We start from the raw sequence: 12,499 nt of genomic DNA on the forward strand, positions 1-12,499 counted from the left end.
TTAGGCTCTGAGTGGAAAGCTGAAGAGCTCTTCATTTTTCTTCTCAAAGCTGTCCCATTTTGCAAAGAATAATTATGTATTCTTCAGACAGACAGACCAAGGGCACCAAATTACACATTGCTTTCTAGACTACTAGTTAGCTCATTAACCTGCACATTGGGAGAGCTCAGCATTGTAGCATTCATGTGGTTTTACAGTATTTTTATATCATAATCGTTGTTGTGGTGGGTTTTTCTTACTATTTTGATTTAGTAACTAGGTTCTATTCCCACCTCTGCAATATACTGCATTATGAAATTCCTCAATTATGGTTCAGTAAAATAAGGATAGTGAAGCAGGCATCTGTCATAACACTTAAGTATGTTTTGCTTACTAATAAAGGATATAAAAGCACACAGAACAGCAATCAATAGAAATCTGACTTTAAAATAAATGGTTTTTTGATTTCCAGCTCTGCGTAGATTTTCCAGTGCTCAAGATTATTTTTGGATGTGAACAGTAAGATTTTGGGATTTGTTTTTTTCCTGAAGCTTTAGACCTGTGAATATTAGCAACACGTGCAGTGAAATTGTAGATTTCACTCTGCATATGAAGAATTAAGCACCTGACAAGCCTGCATGCAAATGGTGGTTTCCAGTTTATTCCAGATGATAGAATGCAAACAGGAAAGGCATTTCCTCAGTCCAGTAACACATTGTGCAGGCTTCAAATATTTTCTGTGACTGCATTTCATGTCCTTACCCCTGAAAATTGGCAAGTCCAGAAATCATTTATATAAATGAGAAAAAAAACTGTAAACTACCTGGTTTTGCCCGGATTTTTTTCTGGATAAATGGTAATTATTTACTAAACAAAACTTTACTTCATTTTATTTCATTAATAATGACATGAAATTAATTGCTGTGTTGTCACCCAGAAAGTGACAATACAGGAATTAAAGTAGCAAAATTAAACCCAGAAACTTTAATATTGGCTCCTATATGATAAGGGCTAATTGAACTCCACCTATAATTATAATGGTGTAATTTAAAAGTTAGACTAGTATGTCTATTACTTAACTATACATAGTGGCAGGAAGCCCCAAAATACAGCTGACCATTTTTGTGAAAAGCACGATGAAGTAACATCCATTACAAGTAGTATTTGAAGCAGATATAATCATATATAGAATCATAGAATCATAGAATAATTAGGGTTGGAGAGGACCTTAAGATCATCTAGTTCCAACACCCCTGCCATGGGCAGGGACACCTTACACTAAATTGTATCACCCAAGGCCTCGTCCAACCTAGTCTTGAACGCTGCCAGGGATGGAGCATTCACAACCTCCCTGGGCAACCTATTCCAGTGCCTCACCACCCTTACAGTAAAGAATTTCCTCCTTAAATCCAATCTAAACTTCCCCTCTTTAAGTTTTAACCCATTACCCCTTGTCCTATCACTACAGTCTCTAATGATGAATCCCTCTCCAGCATCCCTATAGGCCCCCTTCAGATACTGGAAGGCTGCTATGAGGTCTCCACGCAGCCTTCTCTTCTCCAGGCTGAACAGCCCCAACTTCCTCAGTCTGTCTTCATACAGGAGGTGCTCCAGTCCCCTGATCATCCTCGTGGTCCTCCTCTGGACTTGTTCCAACAGTTCCATGTCCTTTTTATGTTGAGGACACCAGAACTGCACACAATGCTCCAGGTCCACAAGAGCAGAGCAGAGGGGCAGGATCACCTCCTTCGACCTGCTGATCACGCTCCTTTTTATGCAGCCCAGGATACGGTTGGCTTTATGGGCTGCAAGCGCACACTGCCAGCTCATGTTCATTTTCTCATCAACCAACACCCCCAAGTCCTTCTCCACAGGGCTGCTCTGAATCTCTTCTCTGCCCAAGCTGTAGCTGTGCTGGGATTGCTCCGACCCAGGTGTAGGACCTTGCACTTGGCATGGTTAAACCTCATGAGGTTGGCATCAGCCCACCTCATAAGCGTGTCAAGGTCCCTCTGGATGGCATTCCTTCCCTCCAGCGTATCAACCGAACCACACAGCTTGGTGTCATCGGCAAACTTGCTGAGGGCGCACTCAATCCCACTGTCCATGTCAGCAACAAAGATGTTGAACAAGACCGGTCCCAACACCGATCCCTGAGGGACACCACTTGTTACTGGTCTCCAGCCGGACATTGAGCCGTTGACCACAACTCTTTGTGTGCGGCCATCCAGCCAGTTCTTTATCCACCGAGTGATCCATCCATCAAATTGATGTCTCTCCAATTTAAAGACAAGGATGTCGTGTGGGACAGTGTCGAACGCGTTACACAGTCCAGGTAGATGACATCAACTGCTCTACCCCTTCCATCAGTTCTGTAGCCCCATCATAGAAGGCCACAAAATTGGTCTGGCAGGATTTCCCCTTAGTGAAGCCATGTGCCTTAGCATGCCATCCAGGAGAATCTTCTCCAAGATTTTGCCAGGCACAGACGTGAGACTGACTGGTCTGTAATTCCCCAGGTCAGCTGTTTTCCCCTTCTTGAAAATGGGGGTTATATTTCCCTTTTTCCAGTCATCAGGAACTTCACCTGACTGCCATGATTTCTCAAATATGATGGCCAGCAGCTTAGCAACTTCATTTGCCAGCTCCTTCAGGACCCGCGGATGGATCTCATCAGGTCCCATGGACTTGTGCATGTTCAGATTTTTAAGATGGTCTCAAACCAGATCCTCTCCTACAGTGGGCACAAGGTTTTCATTCTCACAGTCCCTGCATCTGCCTTCCAAGACTTGGGTGGTTTGGTCAGAGCCTTTGCCAGTGAAGACGGAGGCAAAGAAGTTATTCAGAACCTCAGCCTTCTCCAAATCCTGTGTAGCCAGTTCTCCTGAGATATTCCTGAGGGGGCCTACATTCTCCCTAGTCTGTTTTTTATTTGCTATGTACCTGTAGAATCCCTTCCTGTTATCTTTAATGCCTCTAGTTAAGTTTAATATCTGGGAAGGGAGTTTGTAAATTGTCTAGGTTTCATAATAGGGTGAGATATTCTCCTGTGGTATTTCTGGGGCTCAGGGCTCAACACCAGCACAGCCAAGGATTGCCCTTTCCTACTGGGTCAGGGGTGGCCATGGCCACCTGGGTCCCCAGGGAGCTGCTGGATGTCCACTGGAAATAGGGAGAATATGACATTTCCCATGTCACTATTTTTCAGCTCAGCTGTGATTGATCTAATAGTGATGTGTACTTAGACTGTCAAGGAGGAGATGTAATTTTTATTTGGGTGGGTTTATTTGTTTCTTTAATTTTTAACAGACCATTTCCAGAAACTCAGTGAGGTTTAATGCTATCATTACAAGGTATATTGCATTTTCTCCCTAGATTATACTAATCAACTTACGTTTACTTCCAGCACTCTGTCTCTCTTCTTTTTCTTTGTTGACAGTCAGAATATAAACCAAACTAAGCCTCTTACAAAAACTGAATGGCCATGAGTTCCAAGGGCATCGTTTAGCCTCATCTTCAGGGGGTTGAGCAGGAGAATGTTTGCTTGCATTCATAAATTGTTTTGCAGATAGCATAAGCCACAACAAATATATTGTTCTCGTGGTGAAATCTTTCTCTTTCATGATATTTATGTTCCTGAACCAAGCACTATTTAAGTACCAATTAGTGTACTTTGTGAGACGAGGAAAAGCAGAGAATGTTCTCTTTCCTCTCTTTTTCTTCACAGAGGAACAGTGCCACACCACTGCTCTTATGTCAGCATCCCATAAAGTTTCAGCCGTAAATTATTCTGATACCTGTCTGGAAAAGATGTAGTGATGGGAATGGATTTACTAGGTAATTTTGACATCAGACTTCATCTAGGTCTTTTTTTTCCATGCTATTCTCATCAAAAGAGAATACCCTCCTCCCCACCACACTAAGGTGAACATGCAAACCCTTCAGACTGCTTTTATACTCCAAGTCAAAGTTAGACCAGAAAATACAACAGGAAACATTTTTCAGTATAGCTGCAAAAGGAGATGCTGTGCTTAGGATCTTTGTTATCTTCCAAAATAAAACTTTACGAAACATTCATTGTTGAGGCTGGTATTTTCTTCGCTTGCTTTACTGACATTTTTAACCAACAGCTATGGCAATGTAAGAATACTCTGCTCCAATGAATTTTTAATTATCTGCCTTTCTGCACAGTAAAAACGCGTCTGTCTTTTCAGGACTACATTTCTGTCTTTGTCTTTTTAGAAAATCTGAACAGTGGTATTATTTTACTTGTCTTTTTTTGCTTTGAGACAAAGCTATTAGAAACACGTCTGTTTTAAGCTGACATATAGCCATGCCCAGATTTCCAAACTTGATTGTGCAGCTTGTTGAAAGCAGTGCTGGTGAAGTTTATGTTTTCTGGTGTCAAATAATTTTATTGTAGGCTGCTCTTGCTTAAAAATGAATGTGCATAAAGAAAGAAATGAAGACCGCTTTTTGCTCTCCTTCCAATCACTGTGGCTTGGGCCACTGCCTTTAATGGAATTAGGCTCTGATGCATATAAAATACAGTTCAGTTTTGCAACCTGATTGTTTGGATCCAAGACTTCTAAAACTTAAGGTTGGCTTGGTTACATTCCCTTCATCATATTGTCGTAAGGCTTTGTTATTGAACACACTTGGCTGTTAGTGCAACTCAAAGTTGAACTATCCAAAATACACTTTTAAGTTGAGCATCAGATGAACTTTAATCTTTGAAGTGCATGCATTTGGAAGCATACTGTTTCACTGTTTGGCTTAACTGGATTTCTCATGTTGTATAATATGCATTAATATGTTAATATTTATTTACCTATTGTCTTTGGATCTCCTCAGTCAGAATGTTAAACGTCTGAATCCTGTTTGCCATTTTTTATACCTTTCAATTGGTTAACATCCAGAGGACACTTTAATCAGTGCTGACTTAGTGAACAAGAAAGCTTCAGCACAGTGTGTTTCATCTTGATTCAGCAAGATTTCCAGCATTCTCATTTATACATTTTTCACAGGATGCTTCCTAAAGAAGCGTTTGCCTTTTGAAGAACTACACCCACATAGATTTAATTTTTCCTGATGCCTATCAATATCATGATCTTTATTAACAAATTCAAATTCAAAATTTCAAGAAAGCTGTCCAAGTTAGTTCTTGCTCATTTCTTATATAAAAGGATATCTACAAAAGCATAGATGCTCAACAGTGGATTTTAATGGATGTATTTGTCTATATATATGTATCCATTTCATACCAAGACAGATTAGAGACAAAATAAAATGAAGGAACTCTAACAAGAATCTGAGCTCTGACTGTAGGGATCAGTGCAACGGATTTAACTTACACTTTCAGAATTTCCCATAGCTTAATATAATAATAAAGTCTTATTGGCTGCCTTTTATGTTACTGGAAATAGCATAAACCACTTTCTATTCTCCATGGATGACTGATGCCAATGTTTTGCAACCAAATTGCAATAACTAAATGTATATCAAATATGCTTATTTTAGCCCCTATGCCTTTGTCTAGATTTTAATTCAAAAGTCCCAATGCCATAAAACTCAAGACTTGAACATGGAACAGTGGCAGGATATGATCAGCTTTCACCATATAAGACATACAAATATTTAACAGCCTTGCAAAATTGCAATGACAGCTTCTCAGCCTAGGAAGACTATTTATCCACCCTTTACCCTGAGGAATGATAGTACTTTAAAATAAAATAATGAAAAAAAAAAAAAAAGCCTACTATGAGCAGGTAAAATTTTGGAAGTCAAATACTGAAACGTGTGCTTGATTATGGATATAACCCATGAAGAACAGGCTGAATTAGAATCTTGAATGTAAAACTCCATTCTACACTAAGGAACAAGTCTAACTTTGTAATATCATAAACATGTTTCTACCACTCTCTTTGCATTTACGGATAGGAGCATACTCCTGGAAGAAAAACTCCAGTAGGAACTAACTTACCGGATTTTGAACTATAATTCTTTACACATGCACACATCTCTCCCCACACACATATATAATGACTATAATGCAGGAAGCATAATCTTTACAAATTGTATTTATCTGTGTATTGTTGTTCCACTTTATTTTGCAACAATACTTATGAAAAATTACTACACTTTGTTCAAATCAGCTGAGAATATAGTAATGGAAATACCTCTTTTTCTCTTTCTTTCAATAGGCAGCTTAGTAAAAACTTGCATTAAGTAATTGGACTTTTATTTCAAGTAGTGAAATGGTTTTATTTATTTCTAAGTTTTGGAAGAAGCCCTTTGGAAGAAGCTAAAGTCTAGTTTTGAAGAAATTGAATAGGCAAGCTGCTTAGAAATCCATTGTTATGTATCTCAATCAGGAATTGAAAAGAATAATAAAAAAGAGTGTTTACAGATCTGATTCCATTTTTTTTTAAATCCTTTATATGATCCTGTCTTCTGTGCTGGAACTCACTTCAATTGGAAGTGGAATTCACTTCAAAGACAGCTCTTCACCCAGACAGCTTGTTCTATTATGCTCATAAACTGTAAATTTAAAAATGAAATATTGCTTCTGATAGCTAATTGAAGGATATAACATTCTTATCCCTACAGCTGTGTACAGATCACATCCTCCAAAGCTTAGCGTGCCCCAGTAGGGACATCATAGAACAACAGGGCTGAGAGGATATTCCATGTTTTTCCTCTGAGGCAAGTTTAAGTACACTTATATCAACCCTGACAGGTATTTTCTGAACTGTTTTTGAAAACCTTTAACGAAGATTTCAGAACCCTCCTTATCCCATCTTATGGGTATAAGTATTTTCCTTTCATATCCAATCTAAACATTTTCTGACTACTTCAGTTTACTTTTCTGTCCAATATGCAAATCAGAGTCCTTAGACATTTGCATCGCATATGCCTGAAAGAAGAGGCAAATACAAAAGCTAATGTTTAAAGGCATTTATCACTGCAGATAGGCACCTAGTAGCATGAGAAATCTATGGGAGATGAACAAGACAAATTCAGTGGGAGCTGGCTGGGTGCAACAGGTATCTTCCCACTAAAACAAAGAAATGGGAGAAATTGAGCCTGTGCTGTCCAGTATTCTTCTCAGCACTTCCCCTGGGACACAGCAGCTACGTACTGTTTTGTAATGTGTCCTAAAGTTCATGCTGTCAAACGCTATCATGCTGAAATTCACAGTGAGCTAGGGAAATCAGTAAAAGCTCTATCTTTAAATACCCTGGGATCCCAAGCTGTAGTACTTCAAAACTTCCTTTTCCTCAAGAGTTCTACATCTATCATGATTCACTCTGCGACTCGTCAATGAACTCAGAAGAATTTCTGTGCATAAGTGGACCAATGTTTACATTTAACATTTTTAAGAAAGAAAATAAATGGGTACGTGTATCACTACACTGTTCACAGGAAGAGCTTAGTTATGGAAATGAACAAGGTATGACATAGTCAAGTTTGTCAGAAAAAAAAATGGTAGGCAAAATGTGAAGGCAGTTTCATTAAGTAAAAACACTTCAACTGTCCATGAAAGAAAGGAAAAATCTTTCCTTTCCCTCTCAAAGACTTAAACCATCCTTAATTTACAGTATATGTCTAATATTAAAGAGATACTTGGAATTAAAAACAATTTTAAGAAGGGCAAGGACTTTCTTGCTGTAAAAGCAGAAACAAGAATTTAACAAACCCCTTTAAATGAAATATTTGTCACAAATTTCATTTTTCTTCATAAAATTAACAAAACCTGTAGGAGACTCAAGGTCCTGCTACCTACAGCTAAAGAAATATTTCACTGCTGTGTTTGCTCAAATCAATAGCTATTGTTGGTGCTTTTAAATGGTCATGTTTTGTATAATATATAAATTTTAAAAAGGATCCCACAAAATATTTTGTAGTTATACAAATGTGCTAGATATACACATTAAAAGTGTTTAACAAGCAAATTATTTTTGTTTGGAACATTAAATTAACAACTTCAGGTCTTGATCCAGTTTTTGTTTGCACAAAGAGCTCTCACAAACTGATCAGAAGTCTTGTTTGGGTCTGTAGGAGGATGGTTCCATAAAGGTGATTTATATACTTCTATCTAAAAGAAACTGTCATTATAAACAATCAAACAAAAAAAATGGTAACAAAAGGAAGAAACCCAAACTTTTTTATGATATAGCAGTGGCTAAATAACTTCCCCCATGTTCATCCTATTCTAACATTGTTGGGGATATCAGAATTTCTATATAATGGCATGGTCTGAACTCCACTGCAGTTGGTGAGAGGTTTCCCTGTCTTCCTGAATACTGAATCATTGCTAGGAATTTGTTCAAGTTTGACTAGGCATTTGCTGATAACACAGTTCTCTCATTTGTTTTTGATATCAGACATATTAAGATACATTGGGGGAAAATAACCACAATACAAAAAGAAAAAAAAAGAAAAAACATTTTACTAGATTTTTACATTTAGTAAATGGTACTTAAACTCCATGGACATGAAAGTAATTTTAAACTTTACCTTTGAAATTTTATCTTTTTCAATATTTCATAGAAAAGAAACGCTCTAAGATACCGTTCCAGACCACAGAATTATTACAGAACATAAAGAATATATGCAAGGGCTTCATCCTTTTCCCAACAAAGATGAGAGCCAACCCCATTTAGCTCCAATGGGAGAAAGGTCAGCTGAGAATGTGCCATGTTCCTAATTTCAAATCTCCTTTGTGATAAAAGAGTCAATAGCTTGGCATATACTTTACCTTTGCAATTTGAATTCTATCAACAACTATTCCTAGCCACAAGAGAAATATTTTTAGGCAATATATTTGTATAGTTTCACAAAACTATGTCAAAGAGAGATGTGTGGGTATTTGTGTGTGTGTATGGACATATGCATACTTATGAGTTTGGGATGATTTTCTTAAATTACTTAACTTCACTTACATTATATCTTACATTGCAAAATGTACAGACACCCAGTGTTCTTTTTTAACAACATATACAGGTGAATTTATAGAGCCTTATAAAAGATTTTGTGATTCCAAATTAAAAACCATAGAAATATAATCAAAATAATGGAGAGTGATTTATACCTCTGATAGTACATAGCGCTCATTCTGGTAACATTGACAGCTGTATCTTTGGCATTGAAAATTCATTACAACTTTTAGACAAAATGTTGTTGCTTACAGCTTTTTTTTTTTTTTTTCAACAAGAAAAAACAGGATTGACCAAAATATGAATATTGGGGAAGTGCTATTAAAGTTTTAATTTATTTTCAGTTTTAGCAAGGATAGCTTAGGAACCCTGAATTACCTTCTCAGTTTAGTGTATGGTGTAGACTGTATGAATCCATTTAAAAATCAACTAAGTTGTACCACATTTTTCGGAAAATTATATATAATATAATATATATATTTTATATTTATTTAGAAGCTTTGAAATAGTACAGTAAACACTTTGCAACACGGTGTATAAACTACAGAATGTCTTTGATAATTTTGTGGGTCTTCAGATTAACAACATTTTTATGACCCACGGGTGAAAAGAACATGATCACAATCTCTCTTGTAAAGTTGGAATAGTTTGGGGAACACTCTATCACACAAAAATAATATAAAACAGTCAAGTTTAAAACAGTGATATTGCATTTATAATGCACATTTTTTTTATCTGTACGATTGGCTTCTTGTGGTGAATATAAACATCTAAAGGGCTCAGTGACATTTTGGAGAGAGAAAGATATATAGTGCTGTAAACAGGCACACACTGATCAGAGAGGCAAGATCAGTTGCCTCTGAAGTTCCTACAGTTCTACACATTTCAACTCATTTCTCAGGCCTGCTGAGAGCAATTAGGTCCTATTGTTGGCCATGATGTCTCCAACAGCACACAAATCCTTCAGTTACACAGAACTGGATGGCCAAGATAATGAAGTTGAAAATTGATGCTTTTTGTTGGTCGACTTTTGTGCAAATCATGCTGCTTCAGGTAAGTCCTGTAGAAGTGACTAGCATATCCTTTTCCGTGCTGCAGGAAAGAAAGAAAGACACTTCTGAGAGAAAAAAAAAAAAATGTATATATATATATATATAAAAATCAGTCTCCAACAGTTCTTAGGTTTAATATTTCCTAAGAGAGTAGAGAAACAATCAAAACTTGTCACAAACTGTTGCTTAAAATCCTCATGGTAGCAAACAGTTTGATATTGATTCACTTTTCAGACAAAAGTCTTTTGGAGGCTTGACAGTCTGAAAACCAAACTTCATATGCTGCTTTATTATTCTGTCTGGCATGTCATGGCAAGTATTCCAATGTGCCTACACAGACTCAGTATAAGAACAAGGCAAGTAGCCAGACTTGCAGGTTCTATATTACTGGCATTTCCAAGCCCATTTTTTCCCAGTTCAGCTTGTTATTTTAAGCTAGGTCTAGAAACCCCCAAAGATTCTGAAGTCGGTGTTCCTTCTCTTTCAAACTGAACCATTATCCTCATCAACAAATGACCCTTTAGTCTGGTTTGACAGACAAAAAAAATGGTGCATTAGTGCTACAATTCAAATTTCAGCATTTACTGTCAGGCTGGAAATTAACTCATGTTACACAGATGAAGAAGGTCAATGCATTAGCAAACCCATATCCTAATCCAGCAGCTGCAGTAGCTTTATTACCTCAAGACACCAGCTATTTTAACTGTAATTGGGAGCAAAGGTAACAAATGATTTGTACTAGCATTCAGGAAGACCCTGGGTTAAATTCTGATCTCAGTCACATGCGAAGTTGGGACAAGGAACTAGCTCACACTGAAGTATTACTATCATCACCACCTTTGTTATTGTTTAATAAAGCTTGTAATAATAAAATCAGGTTTTACCTTAGCTCCAAATCAGCTAAATCCCTGCCTGAAATTCAGTATATTTCTGTGCACAAAGTGTTACAACTAAAACAGAAAGCAATCTTTAGAACAAATCCTTGAATCAAACCAGCCCTGTATACATATTGATGCTTGCATGCTGACACACAAACACATCCATTCTCCAATCCATTTAACATAAATATATACATTAGCCATACTCGTTCATGATATATATTCACCAGTAAACATATGATATGTATCTACAGTATCACAGGGAAGTTAAGATTACTTATAGGAACATGTTAACCTGGGTGTTTTCTGTTTGTCTAATCTATCCTGCCTATGCCACAGGAGGTACTAGAAAAATGGGGAAGACATTTCTGTATAATCTATCTGTTTAACACACAGACAATTGCCAGACGTGTTATTAACATTAAAACATCTAATATATTATGTTTGGGATGTTTCAATTCTGTAGAACACTAGTAGCATAATTAGGATTTTTTAAAAGTTTTTGCAAGATATTTTTTAACATTGCAGTTAAGGCTGAGATCAGAATCTTTATGATGTTTGGATGGAGTATATGATCAGACCAATCAAGTTTCTAGACATCTTTTAAAATATCTTTTTAAACATTACAAGACACAATCATTCCAGTTATAGTAATAGCAATAACAAGGCTTATATTTGATCCTTAAAACTTTTTTTACAAAAGTCCACTAATCACTTCTCCTATAAATATGTAAGTGCAGTAGTCTAGATTGATGCCTGATATTGAGGAACTCACACTGCAGTACAGGCACAGTACTTTTCCACGGTAGAAAACTATCCAGATAGGCAGCCAGGGCAATTGTTGCTTTTGTGCAGCACTACTTGTCCTTCTGCTCCTGTCTGAAGCTGAGCATTGGTGGTGTTGATGTGGAACTTGAAGCGTGCAGCAAAACCTGATTACACTATTCTTTCATATAACACAGAGACTGAGTTACTGGCTGTGTCTAGTCTTTTGCCATATAAATTAGTGCATTTTTTCATTTCTAAACTTCAGTTAATATGCCTATATGACATACCTGGCCATTTTATAACACTAACTAAATATTACACAAGACAGTGCAGAACACCTGCAACTTTTCCCACCAACAAAAATCCTTGTCCCAAATCCCAAAATACCCTCTGCCAACACATAAAATGCACTGGATTTCAAAGGCAACTTTTGTCTTTGGTGTTTTTTTTGGTATTTGCACAGAAATTCATGTGCAAGCAAATCTTTCCACCTTTACACCAGTGTCTGTCTTTTTACAGATGGGGAATATAAACCAGAGAGGTTAAATGGAAAGGAGGATGGACTTAGCTTAAAACAGAGGGGAATGAAAGTTCTGACATCTGCTTCTGGTTCTGTGTGTGTGTGTGTGTGTGTGTGCGCGCGTGTGCGTGTGCATGCATGCGTGTTCATAAACAAGCTTTAAGAAGAAATACTAAGCCTCTCTGTATCACAATTTCTCCATCTGTAAAATGGGAATAATATTGCTTACCTATCTCCTAGAAGTGCAGGAAGGTTTAAATCACTATTCTTTATAATCCACTTTGAGATCCAGAGATGGCAAGTGCTATAGAAATGGAAGTATCAGAGTCAGTGTAAGAGCTGGAACAAGAACACCATCATTTC

General features: G+C 37.2%; 1 protein-coding gene across 5 annotated transcripts in view; it reads right to left on the reverse strand.

Annotated features, from left to right (window-relative positions):
- Positions 1-8,413: 8,413 nt before the first annotated feature.
- Positions 8,414-12,499, reverse strand: part of PCDH10 (protocadherin 10) — a 33,420-nt gene continuing 29,334 nt past the window's right edge. For 3 of the 5 annotated variants that reach the window (XM_057433213.1, XM_057433214.1, XM_057433211.1), the window contains 2 exons: positions 12,366-12,440; positions 8,414-10,010 (listed from right to left, as the gene is read on the reverse strand). In XM_057433213.1, coding sequence (XP_057289196.1) covers positions 12,406-12,440 — 35 coding nt within the window. In that variant the 3' untranslated portion in view covers positions 8,414-10,010; positions 12,366-12,405. The remainder of the gene's footprint in view (positions 10,011-12,365; positions 12,441-12,499) is intronic. The other 2 variants (XM_057433216.1, XM_057433215.1) reach the window with 1 other exon arrangement.

This window comes from Pezoporus wallicus, unplaced genomic scaffold (assembly GCF_028554395.1).
Source record: "Pezoporus wallicus isolate ANWC-B61680 ecotype Strahan unplaced genomic scaffold, APGP_CSIRO_Pwel_v1 contig_5087, whole genome shotgun sequence".
Lineage (NCBI taxonomy): Eukaryota > Metazoa > Chordata > Aves > Psittaciformes > Psittacidae > Pezoporus > Pezoporus wallicus.